A 24,229-nucleotide genomic window follows, 5' to 3' on the forward strand; every position below is an offset into this window, starting at 1 on the left:
ATGCTGATGATGACATGTCCGTGCCTTCACGCCCAAGACACTCTGATCTGCCATCATCCACTGATGCATTCAACAAGCAGGTGCTGAGAACTGGGACCTCAGCTGCACACAGAGAGAAAACAAACATGGCCCCAGGAGCTCAAAGATCTGCCAGTCCACTGGAGCCAGTATTGCAATATATCATTCAAGGATTCTCTTGGTTGCAGTCACAGGATATCCTAACTCAAAAAGCGAAGGAACAAGGACCCTTACCAGCTTATGTAAGTGCAAACTCACTGGAGTGGTGAGTTCGAGGACTGTTGATCTGGTGGTCCAGTAACATGACCAGGAGTCCAGGTGCTTCCTTTTGCTTCATTCCACTACCCACAGTTTCAACCTCATCCTAAGGCTGCATCCACTCACAATTAGTGGGTGGCTCCTAATAGCAGTTTTCACTTCACACTCTCCCATTCCTGGCTGGAGAGAGTAATGTTAGTGTCTCAGAGACCTCTTGACGCTAAGAAGATCTTTACTGGAAGGCTCCAGAAACCTCTTTTTATGTCCTACTGGCCCTGGCTGGGGCACAAGTCCCTTACTAAGCCAGTCACCTGGACCTCTGGCCTTGAATTCCATCTCTTTACCTTCTCCCAACCTTACTAAATGTCCCACCAACCTCCAGTTGCTCAGCCAAAAATCATGAATGCATCCTTAACTCTTGCCCTTCACCCACATCCCTAATAAACCATCATGACTGATCCCTGTCTGTTTGGGTTGAATTATGTTCTTGCCTCCAAAATTCATATTTTGTCCTGATCACCTTAGAATGTGAGCTTATTTGGAGAGAGGGTCTTTGCAGCTGTGATCAAGTTAAATGAAGTCATTAGGGTGGGCCCTGATCCAGTGTGACTGGTGTCCTTATAAAAATGTGCTTTGGATAGAGACACACATAGAGGCAAGACCCTGTGGAGAGACACAGGGAGAAGGCGTGTCTCTTCTGCACAAACCAAGGAGAGAAGCCCGGGGCAGATGCTCCCTCACAGGTCCAGGAAGGAACTGACCTGCCAACACCCTGACTTTGAACTTCTGGCCTCCAAGACTGGGAGACAATACATTTCTGTTGCTTAAGCCATGAGTCTGTGGTATTTGTTTTGACAATCCCAGCAAATTCATACACTGCCTTATCGCCCAGAGACTTACCACTTCCACCATGCAACCCAGCGTGAGCCACCTTCCCTCACCACCGGGGTCACCATGACAGCATCTGTCCCGGACTCACCAAGCTGCTGGGCACAGCCTCTCCCAGTGGGCACTGTGCTCTCTGTTGGTGGCTGGACATTAGTGCTGCCCCTTCGTTTTTCTGTGCTCCCGTGGCCACGTGTCCTCCTTTGGGCTACTCAGTGTCTGAAGCTCCCTTTCCCTTTGGGGAAACGTCCTGTCTTGTAAGCCTCAGTGGAAAACAGCCCGTTCTTCACTGCACATGTTTAAAATGACAGACACCTGCTCTCCCAGCAGCCCCTGGAGCTAGGCAGTGGACATGTGACTAAGGCTCAGCCAACCAGAGGCCTGGACTTTGCGGCCCAGGAGGCTAACAAACCAGGCTGGGAAGTCTTTGCAGCAGAGGGGCCTCCAGCAGGACTGGGTTTGGGGTGGCAGGGGCAGTGGTTGGAGCCACCGTGTCCGAGGCCAGCAGTGCTGCCGGAGCAGACGGCAGCAGTGGCTGCAGGGGCCCCCACAGGACCAGCTCTGGGTGTGATTTGGGTGTTACCCCAGGCTGTAGAGCCTCGGAGCCTGTCTCGCCAGCCCCGCCACTGGTCCTGGGAGATGCTACTTTTTCAACAGCTTCTGTTGTAGTTTCAATCAGAGGAAATTGTTGCTGCTTATGACCACTGAAACTCTACCACAACACAGAAATCATCCCATTTCATCCCTGTGACAACCCTGGTAGTAGAAACCCTCTTTTACAGATGAGGAAACCAGGCCTTACATAACTTGCCCAAGTCTCTCTAACACTGGGGGAGGGTTTGTCTGCCTGACTTCAGAGCCCTAACGCAACAGCTCCACTATCTGGACTCTGAATCTCACAGCTCAGGTGTGAAAGTGAAGCAGCTAAGTACAATGGTGCATTTGTTGATTTAAAACTAAGTATCAATTAAGCCTTTTTTATGGGCTAGACCTCCATCAGGCCCCGCAGACGCAAGGTTGATGGCTCTGAAGGGGCAAAGAGTACAGCAAGAAAACGTGTGAGAATTGCTAGGCCAAAGGGATGGAGGGGCCACAGGAAGGCAGGGGTACAGGATGCCCCGAGGGCTACAGCACGTATTTATAGGCTCAAGACCGCAGAGGAGCTGGAGTAAGGAAAGAGCACCCGGGACCTCCCAGGCACTCTTCCTGCTGCCCAGTAAGCAGGAGGCCCCTGGGCATGGAAGGGCAGCTCTTGGATGCGACCTTGGTCCCTAGGGCAATCCTGCCCCAGCTGAAGCAACCGAGGCTGCCTCTGAAGGAGCCTTGCTAATACCCCACAGACCCTCTTGTTGCCACACTTGGAGCGGTGACCAGGTTCTTGGAATTAATGTGCAGAAATTAAAAGGATGCTATTTGGGAGGAAATTTTCTCTTTTCCTTCTCAGGTAAGAGGTACCTCAGTGGGAAAAGAGGCAGCTTTCATATCATGCACTGCTAGGCGTTGCTGCAGGAGTCTCTGCAGAGATTTCTTATTTCAGTTTTGGGGAACCAGAGAGTGGGGGCCTCTGCTGGGAGAGGAACAGGCCAGGAGACCCGCAGTGCACAGGGTGGCCTGGGCCCCCTGCAGAAGCACATTACCCAACCGGTTTCAAAGTAATGGCTTTAACCATGAAACGTTTGTCTTTTCCAGGTGTGAGTCTAGGAAAGGCCTAGATGGAAAGCAACCTGAGGGCTCATGTGATAGCTGACGCCGGGCAATGAGGGTTCATTCACTGCACAAACACTGAGCTGAGCTTCATGAACCTAACACATGTGAACATGACTTATAATGCGTAACACAGACAGTGCTCATGTTTTAACCTGAGTTTCTGCTGTGTGTTGGTCACTGTATAATAATAAAAGTAGGCAACCCAAACCTCATAGTTACAAAACGCCACACACTAACCTAAGAACTGGGTACACAGGAACTCTTTTTGTCCCCACCACAACCCCATGAGACAGGTGCTGTGTTCTGACTTCTCTTTTGGGCAGATGAGGAACCGGGGGCACAGGGCCATAAGGGCTTTCCCGAGCTCACACCACTGGCATCTGGGAGGATCAGGACTCCCTCCCAGGCAGCTGGACCACAGCGCCCTTCTCTTAACTGCTCCTCTGTTCCAGCTCTTAGTACAGGAAATGCAAAGACGGTCATGTCAGCACCTCTGTTGCATGTTGAAAGACCGGGTTTAGGGAGGAGAGACATGGAATGGCTGCTTGACTGCTAAGTATGTATCAGACATCTGTGCAGCCATCCTATGAAATTTCCATAAGAGCAGAAAACTCTGCAGTTGAGAAATGCATCTGGAAGCCACATAGGATCCAGTGGAACCGTGCAGCCCGCTCATGCTCACAATTTTTAGGTTCTCCTCCTTTTCCTGGCCATACTGCCAGGTCACATTTCTCAGTGCCCTGCATCTGGGTAGGGTCATTGACTGCCTCTTCGTAAAGGGGTGTGAGTGGCAGTGGGACGAGTGTTAAGAGTTTGGGTGCCTTCTCCTCACTCACTCCCTTTCCAAGTAGGCTGGCTGTTCACAGAGGAACCAGCAGAGACCTCCGAGCCCTAAGGAATGGTGGGGCCACTCTGGCTGAGGGATCCTGGGGCCCGAATGGCTGCGTGGAGCAGAGCGCCCCTGCTCACCTGCTGTGGATGGGGGCATGAATGGGAAATGAACTTCCATTGTGTTAGGCCACTGAGATTTCGCGGTTGCTTGTTCTGGCAGCCACTTTACCCAAACACAGTCGGTCCAACTCCAAAGCCCACGCCATGACAGTTGCTATAACAAGAGGCTTTAAGAAAGAGGGAAGATTTAGACAAAGTCAAAGCGTGGGTAGGTTTGGAGATGTGGGCCTTCAGCTAGAGGTTTCCTTTTATGTTTTAGAGAATGTGTAAGAATCCATTTGAAAAAAGTATTTGCAATAACATAGTGTCAAGACCACCATGCTAGCTGATCTCTAGGCCATTCTGGGAGTCTCATTCATGGACTTCATATCCTACTTTTCCACCGGGCCTACTTATAAGAGGCCCATTTTTGTGTCCTCCTACCTGGCTCTACACACCTGCTCCCTTCCCGCCAGGGGCCCAATTTCCCACCCTATCTTCTAGATATGAGTTCTGCAGCCCCCTGACTTCAAGGAGCTCAAGAACTAGTGGAGACCATAGCAGAAACATGCAAATATAACATGGGGTGAAGGGTGCTGTGATGGTGGGAAGCACAGAGAGGCTGTGGACGCCCAGCCATGTGACCCAGATCTGGTAAGCAAAAGGGCAGGTGGCTCGGGTAGGACAGAGGGAACAGAGACCCGGAAGCTGGTCATAAGTGGCCTTGATTATCAGCCTAGGGAGTCTGCACTCAATCCCAGGGGCACTAGGGAGAAACTGGAGTATTTGAGTGTGGAAGAGAGATTCTAACGTGTGTTTTAGAAGGTTTGTTGCAGGCTCAGTGTGGAGGCTGTTTCAGAAGGTTTAGACCAGAGGCGGCCAACGCAGTCAGGCTCCTGTAATCGGTCAGAGGTGATGAGTCTAACAGAACTCTTTTATGAATTCATCAAGGAGTAATTATATTATGACTAGTACTGACTAGTGCCCCAACTGCAAAGGAATGAATCGGAGGCTACTGATCATTAACCAGTATTAAGAATCAAGGAAAGGAGACTGAATGAGGAGTAGGGTCTTGGGTTTGAGACCTGCTTACAATGCTGAGTCCTTCTGTGAACCTCCAGCAAGTGGCTCTGTCCCTGAGGGCAGGGATCTCAGGGGCTGAGGGCCCTGGAAGCCGCTTTGTTCAACTCTCAGCTCTGCCACTTTTCTGCTGAGTGATCTCAAGTAGATTACTTAACCTCTCTGTGCCTCAAGCTCCTCATCTGTTAAATCATTTCCCTCCTTAAAGAGTCACTATGAGGACTTCATATGAGAATGAGTATCAAGCACAGTGCTGGGTCCACAAGAAGCACACAGGAAAAAGTGGAAGTTGGGGTGGCTGGTAATCGTGTTCAGGTCGTTCTTTCTGATCCGTAAAATAAGGGGCATAAGTTTGTTTATTTCTCTGTAGGTCTATGAATCCATGAGTGATTTATCACTACCTCCCCAGCCAACAACTCGGGGGCCACGCCTCTGGAAACAAATTGAACTATGTAATTTCCAGCAGGGAAGACTGGCTGAGAACACCTCCAAATAATGATAGGAAATTGCCAGACAATAGGAGGCAAATTAACTTGCAGCCTGTTTTACAATATTAATGCTCCTTACTGATTCACACAGAGCCAGCCATGGATTCCTCTAAGATTGTTCTCAGGAGTGTTATAAAAATGCACATACACAGAACACTTTTGCAGTGGGGCCAGAGTACTTACACCGTTGCATCCTCGAGCAAGTCCTGCCCCTAACTCCTTACGGATTTGTAAAGATGGTCCACGCCATGGACACCTTGGCACAGTGGAGAAAACATTGGAAGTCCTTATCAAAGTGCCCACTGCCAGGCTAGGCTTTCTGAGATAAGGGCCCCACAAGGACGAAGCCCACCAGCCCAGCAGTGCCGCCCGACGTCACCAGGCTGCTGGATCAGGCCAGCGGTGCGGAAGTAAGCGTGCCCAGCCTGAGACTGCTCCCCTCGGAGGCCTGCATGCAAGTTTGGCCCCCGGCCGGCATCGGGGAACTTGGCTTGGGGGGGCTGCCGACGTTCCCAGAACTGCTGAGAGCGGCTCACATTGCTAAGACTGTGTAAACGGTGTGGTTCATGCTGAGCACGAGCTTTCTTCCTGGGAGTCAGGAATGGCATATATGCTGAGTGGAGGGTGCCTGTGGGGCCAGCCCCTAATTAAAACTCTGAGTCTCTGATGAGCTTCCCTGGTAGACATTTCACATGTGTTGTCACACCCGTTGCTGAGGAATTAATTACGTGTGTCCTGTGTGACCCCATGGGCCAGACCCCTGGAAGCTTGTTCCTGGTTTGCTCTGGGCTCCACCCCACACATCTTTTCCCGTTGCTGATTCTGCCTCCAACGTTTTCACTGTAATAAATGGGGACCCGACACACCTCCCAGGCCCTAAGGAAACATCCAGCTCCCATTTTGACCCCACTTGACAGTCAGTCTGCCTGTCGGTGGTGGGTTTTTTTCTCCCCATTGTGTGACGCCCCTGGAGGAGTGTGGCCAGCTGACTGGGTGGGAAAGAGGACTCTGCATTTTAGACCCCTGAGAATATTGTGCTCCCACAGCTGGCTTGCAGAATGAAAACTGAACCCAACGAAGGAGGATGCACCAGTGCGAGCAGCAGTCAGAGGAGTAAGACTCTCAGCGCTTCCTGGGCTCCCAGCGACCGCCCACGCAATGGTGGGGGAGGGCTGATGAAGAAAGAAAGTTTCATTTTCTATGTAGCCCCAGGCAGAAGTGCACAAGTGTGTACATTCTCAAATATCCTTCTTTTTCAACAAAAAGTAGTCCCGAGCCTCTCTCCAGCTCAAACATTCTTTTAAGAGACTGCATAGCTGTGTTTTCAGGGGACAGTGCATCCACGGAGACCTGTTATTTGTTCTGAGAAAACACTCCCCACTTTTTGTGCACATCCTCCGGTTGGCTGCAGTGAGAACGATAGTCGTTGGCACTACTGTTCAAATTGCCTATGGCTGCTCAAAGTCAGTCTTGAGGCAGCAGGGGCTGGAGAGGACATCCAATCCAACGCAAGTTCAGGGGGATGGTTTTGAGTACCGATTCTGGAGGAACTTTGTAGAAAAGGAATAAGGATCCTAGCTTGCAGACGGGGCCACTGGAGGGATTCGATGGGGGTGTGTAGTGCCTGGTATGATGTCTAGCCTATGGGAGCCACTGAATATCTCTCAATGTCTCTCTCTTGTGGGTCAGAAACAGAACGTATCCCGCTGGGTATGGGCTTGTGCACAGCATAAGTCCAGCTCCAACATGCGCCCTCCAAGTTCTCCCACCTGCCTGCCTCGCTGGGCTGGCCAACTCTCTCTTTCTGCCGTCTGACTGCAGCAACCCCTGTCCCCACCCGTCTAGGAGATGGGCCGTGGTCCTTTCCCCATTAGGTTCCACACAGGCATTTTCCCAGAGGAACTTTATGAAATGAGAAAATTTTGAATCAAAGATGCAGGCTTCCCAGCTCCAATAAACTGGGGACCCCAGGAGAGAGAGCAGGGAGGGGCCGCACCCTTGGGGTGGGACAGACAGGCACCGACACCCCAGGCCTGGAAAGCATGTCTGCCAGCTCTGATTAAAACCAAACCAGACCAAATAATGACTCACAACTCGCAATTTCAACCTGCAGCAGCAGCTTATACTAGAGAAAACTGGGGAGCAAGCCCAGAGACCCACACCAGGAGGCTGGGACGGATGCAGCACGCAGTAATACACAGCTACTGGAAGCCCTGATGACGGGGAATTTTCAGGAACAAGGGGAAATGCCTAAAATATAAATATTAAGCCAAAAAAAGAGGATATGAAACAGCATATGTGGATGATCTTGGGAAAAAGAGTAAATTTAGACAAAACCTTAAAATGGCCTCTGGGTGGGGCCCAGGCTGTGACTGTCCTGCTCAGACACAGGGCCGCCCATTGGCTGGGCAGCCTCGGCCAGGTCCTCGGCCTCTCTCCTCCCTTTATGCATGGCACAGGATTGTTATCACAGTATCTGCCACGGGGCTGGCATGCAGGTGAGAGATACGGTCCCTGCTTCACAGAAGGAGAGTCACAGCAGTCGCTTTATTACTGAGCGGTTAAATCTTTAATTTGTGCTGTCTACTTTGGCTAATTGAAGCCTGCTTTGCTTTCATAGCTAGTGAGGCCAGGTGGAGCAAAAGGGAGAGAGAGCAGGTAAGGGGCACAGAAGACTCAGGGTGAAAAATCAATGGCAGTCTTGTTCCACGTTTCAACTCCCCAGGCAGAGGCGTTTCACCAGAGTAGTTGCTCGTTGTCTCTGTCATGTTCGTAACAACAAGATGCACTGGCTTCTCCTGTGATCTCAGCCCTCTCCCCCTGAGGGGTCAGGCCTCACCATGCCTCCCTGTCGCCCCGACCAGAGCTGACGTCTTTGACATGATCTACACCCCGGTTTTCCTGAGACCGGGCTTCACACCACACAGAGGTGGCCTGCTGTGTGCCCCTGTTTCTCTAGGAATACCTAGGCTCCCACAAAAGTTACTAAAACTGCAGCCTGAGGGGGATTAATCGAAAGGCCCAGAGCTCGCTTTCGCATCCTCTGGCGGCTGGTTCACTGGCATCTTTCCTTGGACCAGATCTGACATCTGCTGCTAATTGGGGCAGCTGTGCTCCTGTACAGAGAGATGATGGCTTGCTCTTTATCACCGCTTGTTCATCTGCCATTAGGGAAGGATCAGGGAGAGAAAGATGATATAAAATATACCATACATGCTGGGAAACTTATGGGGAGTCAAACTGGTTGTTCTGCTGAAACTCGGGGCATAAATATAGTCGTCACCCCTTATCTGCAGGGGACACATTGCAAGACCCCCAGGGGATGCCTGAAACCAGGCATAATAATACCAAACCTTCCATATACTATTTTATGATAAAGTTTAATTTATAAATTAGGCACAGTAAGAGACTAATAAGAGCAATAAGTAATAATAAAATAGAACAATGATAACTGTATACTGTAATAGAGGTTATGTGAGTGTGGTCTCTCTCTCTGGCCCCCAAAATACCTTATCCAGCTGCACTCACCCTTCTTGTGATGATGTGAGATGATAAAATGCAATGAGATGAAGGGAGGGGACGACACAGTCATTGGGACCTGGGGTTAGGCTGCCACTGACTTTCTGGGGATGCATCAGAAAGGAGATCACCCTCCCACCACAGTCGACTGCAGGTAACTAAAAACAGCAGCACGAGGGGCTGTGGTTGGGGGAAACCGTTGCACTAACACCAGCGTGGTATGACTGTCTCCCCGGCAAAGAAGAATGAACATGAGCAGCACAGAAATATGGGAAAGGCGAGTGATTCACTACACAAGACAAGCGCTTCACTGTGATTTTTGCTGGGTTCTGGTTTTGTTTCAAGTAAGCCCTCACGTGTAGGGCATGCGGGCGGAGCAGTAAGTTAGACTCCCCCCACCCCAAGCAGAGCTCTGACTCTCATTCTTCCTTTCTTGAGTCTTCCTTCTCTCATTCACTAATTCACTTAACCACGTGGTTTGGGTATTTCTATGTTGCACACATACGCTTGTAGAATAGACTTTGTGCGGATACCACGTACAGCTGTATCACGGAGAATCTGGCCGGTCTTTGTCCTTAGGACTTGGAAGATAGCCTCTAGCCCTTGGGACTTCCTGAGTGACAGGAGTTCTTTGCTGTTTCCGGTGGACCCCACCTGATACTTCATGCAAATGAGGTCCCTCAGGGTGGGGGCTGGCCATGCTGTGTGTCTAAGCCTTGTGGATGGACGGTTGGGGCTTTGAGCCCAGTGCTACCAGCCCTGCCTCCACGGAGGGGAGGGCACTGGAGATGGACTGTCTTAGTTATGCCTACATAGTGAAACCCCAGTAAGAACTCTGGACCCAGAGGCTTGGGAGAGCTTCCCAGCTGGGACCGGAAGTGAGGACAGCGCTCGGAGGATGGTCGTAACCTGTGCCTCCCTCTGGGCAGTCAGCATCTGAAGTCATCACAAACCTGTGCACCTGGCACTCTGCTGGGCACCAGGGAAAGAGCTCGACCAGCATTGCTGGAAGGACCCTTGGACCTGTACAATCCTGTGTGCTCTACTTTTGTTAAACCTCCACACACTTGCCTGAACTACAGGCCAGGAACTGGGCCAGTGGATGCCAAGCATTCACTATTTTTGGCATCAGCCCTAAATGGACCCTCCCACTGGGCTTCCTGTCTCTTCTCCTAGCCACAGCATTCCCTGTCTGCTTTCTAATTTCCCTGTTCACTCATGCCTCCTATTCTGCACACTCATTTAGCTCAACGTTGGTCCTTCTCAGAGACTCTTCTTAATGTCCACCCCAGGGGTCATCCTGCTCAAGGGTGGCCACTCTCTAGGGCCCCTTGCGGTGTGCAGCAGGTCACCCTGCAGTCACAGGCACGGCCTGAGTCCTGGGCAGGCACGCGTGCAGGCCCACCGTACCTCACCAGATGCCCCTCGGGACTGCCTACACTTGAGCTCCACCCCCTTTGGTCCCATCCTCCTTTGTGGGGCCCCTTTGGACTGGAGCCTGGGCTCCAAACTGTCCATTCTGGCTTGGGCTTTGCATTTCTTTACAACGCTTCTTCCATAATCTTCCTGTAAGCTCTCCGGGTGACACCCAGGAGCCAGAGGAGTTTTAACACAGGCCCTGTGCTGACACACACCTCATACAAGCCACATCAGCCCTGCCTACCAAGGATGAGCACCCACCTCAGCCCCCAGGCAATAGCTGGCAACCCAGAAACCCCCGCCTGGCCTCTGATGTCTCCATCCAGCCCTCACTGCTCTCTCAGGTGGGAACCAGACACTGGGGGCCCCCACACACCAAGGGGACACCTCCCTCCACAAGTTTGGCAGCCCCGGGGTATTGCAGCAGTATTAATGAAGCAGATCTTGAGCAAGAAACATTCTCCTACGAAAAGTCAAGGCTTAAAATGGCATAAATCTGGGGCCATTTGCCAAGTTGCAGATTAGTATCTTTAACCTACATGCATGACTGCTTGAAACTTCAGGAAATGATGTTACTTCATGCTAAACTTCATGTTAAACTTGATTGGCATGAAAACTGGCCTTTTACAAAGGCATCAGAATGCTTTAGATAGATAAGCAGATAGGTAGATGGATGGGTAAGTGAATGGGTGGATGGATAGACAGATACACAGATAAGTAGACAGGTATAGATAGATAGGTTGATAGACAGATAAGTAGATATGTAGATGGATAGTTAGATACAGCTATGACAATTAGAATTAGCCACTGGAAACAGAAAAGACAAAGGCTTAGACATACAGCAATAAATGGACAGAAGAAAAAAATACACTGGGGAACATAACATCCATTTGTGGAGTAAGTATTCATGAAATCAGCCAGCTGTGTGAGGGCCTAGTGACACCAGGGGTCTACAGGACACTACTCTTCTCCTAGAATGTCAGGCACAGAGGTTAGCAACTGGCCAGGGAGCTACAATGGGCCCACTGCCTGGCTTTGTAAATCAAGTTTTATTGGAACACAGCCTTGCCCATTCTTTTCCATATTGTCTATGGCTGCTTTCTCACTACAAAAGTAGAACTGAGTAGTTGGGACAAAGACCTGACAGCCTGCAAAGCCAAAAACATGCCAAAGCTCTAGCTTATCAGCTTGGTGGAGCAGAAAGAAGGTTTACTTTAGAATGGAACCTGAGTTCAAGTCCCCGTCAGTGTGACTGCGGCAAAGATGGCACTAGAATTTTTACCTAGGGGAAGACTCAGCTAGCAGTTTGGTTGGGAGAGAAGTGGCCTAAGGGACTTTCCTTGGAACTGCATTTGCAGACAAAGAACTTCAAAAAATCTTAAATTTATCCATTCAGCAAGTATTTATCATAAATGTTTACTGTGTGTCTGACCCTGTCCTAGGTGCTGGCACTACAGAAGCAAGAAAACCATGAAGTCCATGTCTCCATGGGGCTTAAATGCTGAAACAGAGGGAAGGATGGACAAGAAGCAATTAAATAGATAACATCTCCAGTGTTCTTAAATACTGTAAACAGAAATAAGTGACAGTGGGGGGCTAGTGAGAGATGGAGAGGTGCTACTTGGAAAGGGCGGGTCAGGGAAGACATCTCTGAAGAGGGGACATTTGAACAGATTCCAGAAGTAAACAAAGGGAAGAGCATGGGAATATCTGGGGAAGAGTGTTCTAGCCAGAGGGAACAGCAAGTGCAAAGGCCCTGTGGTCCAGCGTGCACGTGTTTGAGAAGCGGCAGTCAGTGAGGGTGCCAAGTGGGTGGAAAAGGAGTGAGGGAAAGTGCTGGTCATGAGAGCGCAGGGGCCACTGGGTGCCAGACCCCCAGGCGTGCAGGCCACAGCAGTCTGGGTCATTTTCCAGGTGCGAGGGGCAGCTGTGGAGGGTTTGCGCAGAGGTATAATGTGATCTGCCTTAATTTGTAAAGGATCCCTCCAGACTTTGGTGGGGAATAAACTGGAGGAGCCAGAGTAGAAACAGGGGAATGAGTTGGGAGACCACACAGTGGGCCAGGCCAGAGACAGGCTTGGGGGCAGCGGCTGGGGTGTCAGTCATAGTGATCAATGTGCCAGCACAGCACAGAAACCCTGGAGTCTGGTGTCTGAAGTCAGTTAAGCCTCCTTTCTAGCTCATGAAATGCCTAGTGTGTGTCAGACAGGTCTCTGCCATGTGGGGAAAGAAAGACGTGAAGAACCTTCTAGAATGTCTTCAAGGGCCAGGCTTCCTGTGGCTTATAGTCACTTCTGCTCATATCCCATCAGCCAGAGTTGGCCAAGGGACCCTCACAGGTGTGTGTGGGTGGTCTCTGAATGGGCCTGTGATCCTGGGGGTTTAGATTCTGGGAGCCTTGAATGCAAGGTGGACAGGACATGTGCTCACTTAGGGTGACTGCTGAGGGGAAACCAGTGGGAATTTAGGCAGTAGGCTCTCAAAACCAAAAATATGACAAGAAAACTACCACAAATAGCTCTCAGGATGTGGTCATCTCAACAGATGCACAAAAGCATTTGATGAAATCCAACACTGTTCAAGATAAAAATTCTCAGCAAATTAGGATAGAGGGGAAATCCCTCACCTTGATAAAGAACATCTACAAAAATACCTACAGCTAATATTATACTTAGTGATGAGAAACTCGAAGATTTCCCATTAAAATCAGATACAAGGCAAGGATGCGCCCTCGCACCACTGTTTCTAACATCATACTGGAAGGCTTAGCTTATGCACTAAGACAGTAAAGGGAAATAAAAGATATGCAGACTGAGAAGGAAGAAATAAGTGCACATTCCTAGTGAAAGAAGCCAGTCTGAGAAGGCTACATGCTGTATGATTCCAACTATATGACTTCCCAGAAAAGGCCTGTCAAAACAGTAAAAAGATCTGTAGTTGCCAGGATTAAGGGGAACAGAGGAAGGAATAGGCAGGGCAGAGAAACTATTTTGTAAGATGCCACAATGGTGGGTTCATGTTACTGCACATTTGTCAAGACCCATAGAATATATACCTCCAAGGGTGACGCTTAATGTAAACAGTGGACTTTGGGTGATAACAACGTGTCAAGGAAGGTTCGCTGATCGTAACAAATGCCCCACTCTGGTGCAGGATGGTGATAGTGGGGGTCTGTTCGTATGTGGGGACAGGGTATATGGGAACTCTGAACTTTCTGCTAGTTTTGCTGCACACTAAAACTGCTTTAAAAAGTAAAACTTATTAATTTTAAAACCACTTTTTGGAATGAATGAGTGATGGAATTGTTCCTTCCTCCTGTTCCCACAGTCATTGCTTGAACTTGTATTTTCCACCCACATCATTCCAGCCCAGCGTCAAGTTTTACATGTCTCGGCTGCACAAGCCACGAGTGCAAACGTTCTCCGCCCTCTGCTGGAGTCTCTGCGGAACTTTCAAGAAGAAGCAAGAGTAAAAATTCCCAGTCCTCCTTTAAAAGACAAATTCGGACTGATCGGATCCCTGTGTCAGGGCGACATCACAGAAACAAAGCCAAAGCCGCTGAGCTCAGGGAGGGAAACTAGACCCCTGATTTTCAAATTGTTTTTAGCATCAGAATCAATTTCTTAAATGAACTGACATGGAACCTCAAAACACATAAGAGTTAGCAGAGTGAAAAAAACAAGAACAAAAGCACCCAGAGCTGCTGGCACAAGTGTCCTGCCACTTGACTCAGTCGATGAACACATTCCCTTTCCTCCCAGCTCGTCAACTGAGACATGATAGACACGCTTCCTATATTATCGTCCAGATGATTGATGACAGCATTGGACAGGACACAGCTCAGGAGCGTGATTTAGAAACGCCCCTCCTCTTTCACATATGTAGACATATTTGCAAAGATGAAATGATGTAGTTCACTTGGACATTATCTTATAAAAATTTTCAAATGCACAGAAAAGTAGGGGGCTAGCATAATATATCTAGATTTCACAGTTGTGATCCTTTGCTGTTGTTCTATCATGAACATAGACGATGTTTCTTCCCCCTATTTGGACAAAGCAGCTGTACAGCTGTGGGGACATCTGAACAAAAACAAGGCCCCTCTGCAAAGTCCTGGGCTCCTGGGGACCCTCGGAGACCCACTGGCTCAGCCCTCCTTGCGTGTTGCACACAGCGATGCTGGCCCTCAACAAGGAAATGCCTGAAAAACACCCAGGGCAGCCCAGCACCTGACTTCTGCCTGCCTCTCGGGCTCTGCCCCCTCGCTCCCCAGCACATCCTGCATTCCGACCGCATGGGTCCTGTATTTTGGCTCACAATCCACATATCTCAGACATCTGTGCCTTTGCTCCACCTTCAAGACACAGCTCAGGCAGCACCTCCTCCAAGAAGTCTTCCCTTATACTCCACATCCATCTTACCCCAAGGTCAAGCAGAAGCCAGCAACCCCAAGCACAGGCAGTACCTGACCTTACCAGCCTAAGTAGGTGGAAGTAAATGTTCCTGTGGCATCAGACCAGCAGGGCAGTTAGGAGAGCCTGGGGGTCACCCCTAATTGCCTGACTCCAGACAAAAACCAAAACCAGCATTGGATCTTAATAGGTACCCAAGTGCCTCTAGCTGTGATTAAAAGCCACAATTCTAAGCATAAGGTCCCTCTGTGGCTGCTCAGATTCAGTGCTCCTTGCTCTGAAATAAGACCCTCAGGATGGGCCCCTGGGACCTCGAAGGACCCCTCCCCTCTACCTGCACTCTCCCAGGACACTCCAGCCACAAGGGACTGACCCCCAATGTTGTCATCATCCATGCTTCTGTATCTCCCATCTCCCCGCTGACAGCAGGGCTGGCCTCCATCTCTCTGTCCCTCTCCCCCCACAGTGTCCAGCAAGGGTCTGACCCAGAACCGGCCTGCAAAGGTTTGCGGAATCAGGCCCCATCCAGGGCCAGTTGTCTGTGTCCCTGCAGTGCCCTCTTCTGGGCGCATCTTGAGGCCGCGGGGCACTCACCGGAGTGGGGGCGTTCACCACCGAGAGGTTGTACCCGTAGAGGAACGAGGAGCCGAGGGCGCCCACGAGAGAGGCCACGAGGAGTGAGCAGGACCAATCCTGGGAGAGGAGATGACAGCAGGTCAGACTGGGCACTGGGGTGCAGAGCCAGGGGCCCGCAGGGCACACCTGGAGGGTCCCCTTAGCTGGGAAGGCCAGCCCAGAGGATCCCCAAGGGTGCGGCTGCAAGTTCCCACTCAGCCGGCAGGCAGTCTCCTGTCCAGGTTCCCCTGCACAGGTGGGCGCCCTGGGCAGCCCACGGGGCTCAGATGCCTCTGTCCACGGCCTCGCCATCACTCTCCTCGCTGGCTGTGCCAGGATGGGGGACACACAGGCTGAGTCCTCCGCAGGTGCTCTGTAGGCCACTGCACAACATCATTTCAGCTGAATTTAGCCAGTTCTGACCCACAAGGGAGCAAAAAGCAGTGAGGCCAAGTTGCCAGCAGTAGCAGCTGGCATTTATGAAGATCCAGAGGCCAGGCGTTACTCTAAGCGCTTTCTGGGGATTATCTCATGGAATCTTCCGGTCAGTACTGTTTCCTCCTGAAACAGTGAGGAAGGAGGCACAGCGCTGGCCCTGTCGCCGTCTGGGATGGGGGCTGGAGCCCAGGTGGTCCGGTTCCAGGGCCCGTGCGGCCTCTCCGCACCTGCGTCTCATCTGGGAACGGTGTCTGGGGGCCTGCGGCTGATGACAGCCACATGTTACACGTGCACCACTGTCCCAGACTGAGCTCTCAGTGTACACCCGCATGAAGGCTTCAGAACGGATACAGGGCTCAGCCCGGAAAAGGCAGCGGCCTCCGGGTAACCCTGCCCCTCGGCCTCATCCAAGGATGGCCAAGTCATGACAGGACCACATGGCAGAAGCACCTGCGCCCAGCAGGACTGCCCAGCTGGCAGGAGCTGGAGGCAGGAGGGGCTGCCATGCCAGGCCGGCCAGGGGGACGTGGGCCACTCTCCAGATGGAGGGGCCCAGGTGCTCTCGGAAGGCACCTTCTTTGCCACGATATAACGTGGGGGGGCGCGGGGTGGGTGGTGTGCACATGCTAGGAGTCGGGCCCTGATGAAGCTCTGGGGACACAGCGGTAAAGCAGACACACACAGTCCACGGTTCAGGGAACTGGTCAAATGCTGTTTGGAAGAGGAAGCCGGCCCCCAGTAGCTGGTTCCCGGCTCTGCCCACCTCAGGAGTGTCCTCTGGCACGGACACCAGCGCTGGGCAGCTCCACCACCTGGCTGTGGGAGCCTGAGCTAGTCTGACCTTTCTGGGTCCCAGCCTGCCCGGCTGTAGGGACCTAAATCAGAGGGCTGGCCTGTTGAAGTTGTGTGTTTCCCGATGAGATGCTCAGAGCGTTCTGTGCACCGAGTGTCCACAGGGTGTTTACTGTTTTGGATTCTCCCTACCCTCCCTCTGGCCCAGTCTTACAGGATAGCCATTGCCCAGGTGACCTGCCAACGGTCCCTCTTGAGCTGGCCCATGTGGCTACATCTGCGTGAAATCCTCCCTTCTGGAGACTTTTTGACCTATTGCCAGTCTCTACTTCTGAAAACCTCCCTGAGAGCTCCACCTCCTTAGTTTCATGATTTTCTCTTTGATTCAGCCCCATTTGAAGCCCAGCTCTGCCACTTAGGGCCGTGTAATCTTGGGCCAGATACATGGCTGCTCTGTGACTTGGTGTTCTCATCTGTAAAATGGGGCTAATAATAGCCCCCACCTCACAGGATATTATGCCGAAGGAAGATGCTGAGGCGGGTAAGGTCCACCCCTGTCCTGTGGCAGGCGCCCGGGAGCGTCAGCAGCAGCGGCTGGACAGTGGGTGGGGGGCTCTTACTTCCTGGCACCAAGCCCACTGCAGAGGAGGTGCTCGGGAAATGTGGTGACTGGAGGGGGGACGAGAGGGAGAGTGCAGAGGCCTCAGGGATGTTCGCTGCCAGGTGTGGGCTCAGAATATTTTTCTACAGTAAGAGGAGCTGGAATTGAATGAGATTCACTTTGGACAAAACCCCCCGTTCTCCATGGCCTTTGACTTTAGACCCGTCCTCGGGGTCTCACTGAGACGTCACGCCTCCCGACTCCTCGGCTGTGCGGGACCCCTGCTCTCCCTGGACCTTCCTGCTCCCAGCCCTGATCCCTCCCCCCTTGCCCACACCCGCTAGAGGGTGCAGAAGGGCAGTGGGCACTGTCTGCCCTGCCCCTGCTCGGCCAGCCTGTAGCACCACCTGTGCCCATCAGTCCTAGGGACAGAGGGACCCGCTGCGGGGATGGAGAAGGAAGAGGGGGACACTTGCCAGCGTGTGCTAGGGGGTACTCGCCCTGGATGCCTCGTTCTCACTGCCAGGAGTTGCTGTCGTCTCCAGGAAACCGCAGCCGGAGAACTGGGCACCCAGGGCCAGGGTCACGCGGACCAGCAGGCCAGGACCCAAAGCAGGCCTCTGGGACCCCCGGGTCTGCGGGGCCCCCGGGGGTGGGTCTCTGTGTTTACCTTTATTCTCCTCCCCCCTGGCGTCCAGGTCCGCGGGCGCTGCGTGAGGGGAGCAAAGCCCAGCTCCGGGGAGTCCATGCTCTGCCTCCTCCCCGCTGGCGGCCGCCGGGCCTCCGGGGAAGGAGGAGGCAGAGTCCGCGGAAGGGGCGGGGGCGCCAACAGGAAACGTGGCGGTTTCTTCTAGTCTGAACAGGATATGGGGCAACGTTTTGGTTTTGTTTTAGTTTTGCTTTGCCCTGTTCCCCGGTCCTACCGGAGGCTTCTGAAAGGGAAACTGTCTTCTCAGGAGTCACCACCAGGGGGATGAATTTGGCCTTTGGCATCTTTCATTTTCCCACCTAACAAATGCAGGGAGGGGAGCGACCGCCATAAGCCCAGGCAGGTGTCGCTGGGACGCGCGCAAGGACCCAAAGGTTCCGACTGCGATAGAAGCCCCGTGGGGTTCCAAGCCTGACGTGGGCGGGTCCCTTTGCTTCCGAGTTTACCACGTTTACAAGTGCCCAGTGGAAGATGGTCCTGCAGAGGTTTTCTGAGGCTCAGATAGGAACACACAGCCCCAGCAGCACGTGGGACATGGACACGGGCTGCCCGGCAGCTCTGGAACAAATGCGGAGGCATGTGGGTTTGAAAGAAATCAAGCCCGCCACGTGGTTATCGCTCCGTCCTGCTCACTTGGCACTGGCTGAGGGGGCATCTCCTGTGTGTCTGCCCTGGGCTGGCTCAGGAAATGCATTAAGGAGGCAAGACTCATGCTCACTAGGACATCACAGGAATTAATTCTCCAGGTGGCAAATTTGCCCCAGGTGTCAGAGAAGCACCTTTAATCAAGACTAGACTAGGTCCCCTCGGCCATTTGTTCCCAGAGGCAGGGGGCAGGTGCAGAGGCCAGCAGGGAAAAGGCATGTTTGGGGAATGCAGAACCCCTGGATGGCCAGGTGGTCTCAAGTCCACAAAAAAAGAGAAAAGAAGCCAGCAAACTGGGTTTAATGGAAAGTATACACTGAAATAAAAGATGTGGAGTGCTGCAGACATATTAGTAGTGCAGAATGTCAGATGGGCATAAAAATATCCAGCTCTGAGACGCACATCAGTGGGAAAAGAGCTTCTCAGTGGGAAACCAAAACTTCCAAACGGAAAAGCCAGCCCCCAATAATAAGGCTCGTTATCTATTGAGCATATGAATGAATCAATCACTCTGCACATTAATCCTGCAGGGGTACCTCTCTGAGAATTGGCTGTTTCCGGAATTGATTTCCAGCTGGTTAGCCTGCTCCCCCTTGCTGGGCTCTGGTCCAGAGCAAGACTCTTAACATGGAACAATCACAACATGATATGCAATGGCTGAGGATTCCCTGGGAAAACAGAGCAGGCACCAGTCAACCTGGGGCTGGATCATGGAAGACTTTCTGGAAGAGGTGATTCCTGAGAGATTCTTATGGGATGAATAAATCTGGGGAATATGCAGGCAGAGAAGGGCAGGGGAGCTGAGTCAAGGCCTGCAGGCATAGACGCCCTGGGTGTGTGCAGAGGCAAAATACTTGAGTGTCGTCTAAAGTGTGGGAGGGGGCAGGGCAGGGGAGAGGGCAGCGCTCCCTGTACCTTGAGGCCCGACGCTGTGTCCTCCTGATGGGGGCTTACTACCTGCCGTTCATGTCCTCCTGCGTCCCCTCATTCCCCTAGCTCAGGCCCTTCCTTGTAGCCACTCTGGTCTCTTGTCTGTAACAGGAGGTCTCACCTGATTTTGCTGAAACTCAGATTGGATCAGGTGACCCCCTCCTCCCATTTGAAAATGCAAAAGGGGTTGAAAACTTAAAAGGCACCAGGTCCCAGGTGGTCAACACAAATGTGCAACTGTGCCTGGGTGTGAAATGGAGGGGAGGGTGGGGTCCCAGAGGGTGGGGTCCCTGGCGTTCTGAGAGTCCCTGGGCTGGAAAAGCATTCAAAGTCTTTTAAGACCCTGCCAGCCAAGCACAGTATGTCTACAGGCCACACTGGCCCGAGGCCCAGCAGTGTACCCCGAGGCCCAGCAGTGTACCCGAAGGCCCAGCAGTGTACCCTGAGACCCAGTAGTGTACCCTGAGGCCCAGCAGTGCACCCAGAGGCCCAGCAGTGTACCCCGAGGCCCAGCAGTGTACACGAAGGCCCAGCAGTATACCCTGAGACCCAGCAGTGTACCCTGAGGCCCAGCCGTGTACCCTGAGTATGGGCTTGGAGCCCTGGTGGAATGGCCCTGCCCACCTCTCCTGTCTCAGCTTTCCTGATCCAAGTCCTGCTGAATCTGAGCTCTGAGGGCAGAAGCCAGGGGAGGTGTAGACCCCAGGGTGACAGAGGGAAGAGGGGGAGACTAACTGCCAGCAGCCACTCCTGTCTCTGGACTCCCCCAGAACCCCGGCCTGGACACCAGTCAGCAGAGCAAGACAAACCTGCACAGACTTGACTTTCCTTTCTCTTTCTGTCCTCAGCCTGGGGGCAGTGCTGGGCCTGAGAGTTCCTGTTAGTGGTGGGGGTGGCTGCCCATAAATCTTCTCCCCCACCTACCCACATACTGGCCGGGAAATGAGCTGTGACTTGCCCAAAATCACACACCTGAGACTAGAAGCCAGGTGTCTCAGTTCAAGCTCTAGGCCAGAGCTCTGGCCATTTAGAAAGCCTGGCCATCGAGTTCACTGCGCTTTTCCATCAGGCAGCTAAGTGACCTCAAACTCCCATTGGCATCCCCAGGGCTTCCCAGGGTGACAAAATGAGAGCCCCACTTTTTGGAAAGCCTTGGGGAGGGTGATGGGGGCTATCCCTTCGCTCTGCCACAGCTTAGGGGTTTCAACCCAGACTGGTGGCACGTGCCTGGGTTTGGGTCTCTACATTGTTAGCTGCTTACCACCTGTGAGCTCTTGGGCAAGTTATTTGGGCTCTCTGTGGCACAACGTCCTCATCTGTCCCCAGATAATGTGCTATTTCTTGACCCAACACTCTCATCCTTTTCTAAATAAGTGCTGTCTGGAGTGCTCTCTGTAGGAAGATTTGCCCCGCTCTGGGCCATCAGGGTCCCCAGCAGGAACAGGAGAGGTTTGGGGCCAGGCTGGTGTCCCTGGACAGTTGCTGAGGCCTGTTCCAGAGCTCAGCTCATGCTCCCCGGGGTGGACGTGATGCGGTGCAGCAGGTGGCAGCTGGCCAGGGCTCCCCTTACCCAAGTACCACCTCTCTCAGGGTCACAATACATATCTGCACTGCTGTGCCCTCAACCAAACATGTTCACACGCATGACATCACTGCATCTCCAGCAGCCACTGGAGGAGCTGCTAGACCAATATTACCGGGAAGAACTAAAGTTCAGGGACAACCTGGCTTCATCCGGCTCCAAATCCAGGGCCATTCCCCAGGCTCCCAGGCAGATCTGAGGAAAACTAATGCTATCAAGGATGTGGTCCTATAACAAACGTTCTTGGGCTGCACATTCAGCCTGCCGTGATGCTCACTGCGTGCCTGTCCCATCACCAATGTTTGTTGAGCTTCTACTCATGCCAGGTTCTCCTGGCCTTGCTCGGGCTCTTCTCTCTGACTCTCTGTGACTCGGCTCTTCCTTCAGGGCTCGGCTCCCTCACCGCCTCCCCCTAGAGTCCCCCAAGCCTCTCTCTGCCTGCCTCTGAGTTCCATGTGCTGCTCACAGCTGCACTGGAAGTGACCCTTCTGACAAGTGTCTGTCCTCATGCATGCCTTCCCCTCTGGGCAGGAGTTCACCAAGGGCAGGGCTGTGTGTGTTTATTATGGGGTGAACTGTGTACCCCAAAATTCATATGTGGAGTCCTCACCCCCAGAACCTCAGAATGTGACTGCATTTGGAAATGGAGCCTTTAAGCAGGTTATTAAGTTAAAATGAGGTCATTGGGGTGGGTCCTGATCCATATAACTGGCATCCATACAAAAGAGGCAATTAGAACACAGACCCTCACAGAGGGACCATCACGTGAGGCCACAGGAAGGTGACAGCCATGTACGAGTCAAGGAGCGAGGCCTCAGGAGAAACCAACCTGCAGACGCTGACCTTGGACTTCCAGCCTCCAGAAGTATGAGGAAGGGCATCTGTGGGCAAGTCCCCAGGGGGGCTCCGTCATGGCAGCCTGAACAGACTGACCCCGTGTTCTGAGCCTCTCTGACTTCCCAGGGGTTTCTTCCTGCCTGGCTCAAGGAAGGGGCCCGTACATGCTTCTGGAACTGAACACAAACTATCCTCTAGATAATGTCCTGAGGCTAGAAAGTCACCATGGACAATATGAAAATTTTCTACCAGGAAAGGATAGGAAAAAAGAGTTTTCTATTAAATATCATTTCAATCAAATATCATTTAAGCACAGGGACTGAATGACTACACAATTTCTTTCATCACACAAATGCCTAGGCAGTGGAGTCTTCACTCAACCTGATGTGAGCAACAAAAAATGCGTATACAGAGTCCATTTGGAGGGACTGTTCTTTACTTAACATGATTCTGCCATTACTCTGGATGATGTGAGGTGGGGGCATGGCTTCCCTGAACCCCCATTTCATACCTATGATATGGGACAGTGATGCTTAGCCTGCCAACTTCACACTTCACTGGAAAGTTGATAAATACACTTGTGCTGATCTTTGTCCTAGTGAATAAAGGTTTGTTACAAATATGGACATATTTTCTTCTGAGTCCTGGCTGCTTTCATACTCATTGCAGGAAACAGGCACAGATGGGTCAAGGTTCGAGACTGGCTCCATCTCAAACCAAGTATATAGTTACAGACAAGTGGCTTCAGCCCTCTCTGAGCCCCAGTTCCTTGCCTGTAAAAGGCGGGTAGTGATGTCTTCAGTGTGGGATGGCCAAGAGAACCAGAAGAGAAAATGGTGTAAAGGCCCAGCACCAGACATGCTGTCTGGCTATTGATTTTTTAATCTGATTTCAAGATAAAATCCAAGGAGTTCCAGAGGGAGAAGGCCTTTCTAAGTGCTGAGGACTTCCTGGAGGAGGGGGCAGGTGGACTAGGCCTTGTGGTGAGGTGGGAGATGGGTTTCAGGTGGGAGATGGGTTTCAGGTGGGAGATGGGTTTCAGGTGGGAGATGGTACCTTTAAGGAAAATAACATCATCACTTTCAACATCAATGTGCCCTTGTTGAGAAATGACCTCTGGCATGGAGTTACCCCCAACCCTCCCACAAGTCCGGAAGGTCAGCAGTAGATAGTATGATCATTATCAACTGAAGTACAGTACCGTCAGCCCCTGCGCCTCGCCATTTACACTTAGCCATTCACACCCTCCTTCCCACATAGCTTTGTGTCCAACACCTGCTCTCTCCTCTAGGCCTATGTTCCCCTGGGAGGGAGGCAAGTGGCAAGGAGGATCTGCCCTGGGGTCACCCCAATACTCATACAAGGGAGAGAGAAGGACACTGGGACTCACCAATTTCTTCTTTGCCAAATCACCTTCTTTGCTACCCACTGGGTCATTTTCACTGAGCTTCATGTCTGTTTTTCAGATGAGGGACTGGGTTTTTTGTTCCTGAGAAAGAGAGAAAAGGAAGAAGCCATTAGACACTTACTGTCACAGATGGATACTCAGGGGAGGTGGTCCCCAAATGCGTGAAGGGGCCCTGGTCAGGGCGCCGGTGACTTGAGCGTCTCCCTGCAACTTCCTGGCTTCAGTTTCCTCATTTGCAAGGTGGTTGGGTGGACCGCACTGTGTGCCTCTCACTTGCTGCATTGCATACTAGACACAAGCCTCTCCCTGAACCATTCTCATTCGGATGGTCACTCCAGTGGTGGGACACAGCTGGGAAACTGGACTTTCTGTCCCCAAGGTAGGAAAATAAAAGCAGTGCCAAGTGTCAATCTCCTCTGTCAAACTGGAAACAGTCCCCAAAATTATAACCCAAGTAAATCATAGGCAGGACATAAGCAGGAAATGGCAGTTTTCCCGGAGTTTGGAAATATGTTTCTAGGGCCACAGAAATATTTAGGCCCCCTGGCCCAACTGCTTCACTCATAAGAAGTTAGCCTAAAGCAGTAATAAATATGTACACAAAGATTTAAGCCTGAGGTAGTCATTGCAGGAATCTCTCCCGTTGGAAAAATGGTATTCACAATAGGAAAAAATACCTGGTAGGCACATTTACATAAATTATGGTAAACCAGTGATGGAAACTCATGTAGCACTTAAACGCATGTGTTAAAGAGGAACATTTAATGGCATGAGAAAATGCTCATAATGTATTCTTACTTGACCAAAAGAGGAAGATATGTAAAAGAATCCACGTTAGTTAACATTAAAAATAGGTGCACTTATAAAGAGATACAAACTTCAAATTATAAAATAAATTAGTCCCAAGGATGAAAGTACAGCATAGGAAATATAATAAATAATATAAAATAGTGGGA

The 24,229-nt window shown here is 51.6% G+C and overlaps 1 protein-coding gene across 2 annotated transcripts in view; it reads right to left on the reverse strand.

Moving 5' to 3' along the window:
* The window catches only part of SLC2A9 (solute carrier family 2 member 9), a 203,934-nt gene that overhangs the window by 175,125 nt on the left and 4,580 nt on the right, over positions 1 to 24,229 (reverse strand). The window contains exons 2-3 of one of the 2 annotated variants that reach the window (XM_036921115.2): positions 23,256 to 23,354; positions 15,311 to 15,409 (exon numbers count right to left, since the gene is read on the reverse strand). In XM_036921115.2, coding sequence (XP_036777010.2) covers positions 15,311 to 15,409; positions 23,256 to 23,318 — 162 coding nt within the window. In that variant the 5' untranslated portion in view covers positions 23,319 to 23,354. Of the gene's footprint in view, positions 1 to 15,310; positions 15,410 to 17,832; positions 17,997 to 23,255; positions 23,355 to 24,229 lie in introns of those variants that run through there. The other variant, XM_036921117.2, reaches the window with a different exon arrangement.

This window comes from Manis pentadactyla, chromosome 5 (genome assembly GCF_030020395.1).
Source record: "Manis pentadactyla isolate mManPen7 chromosome 5, mManPen7.hap1, whole genome shotgun sequence".
Lineage (NCBI taxonomy): Eukaryota > Metazoa > Chordata > Mammalia > Pholidota > Manidae > Manis > Manis pentadactyla.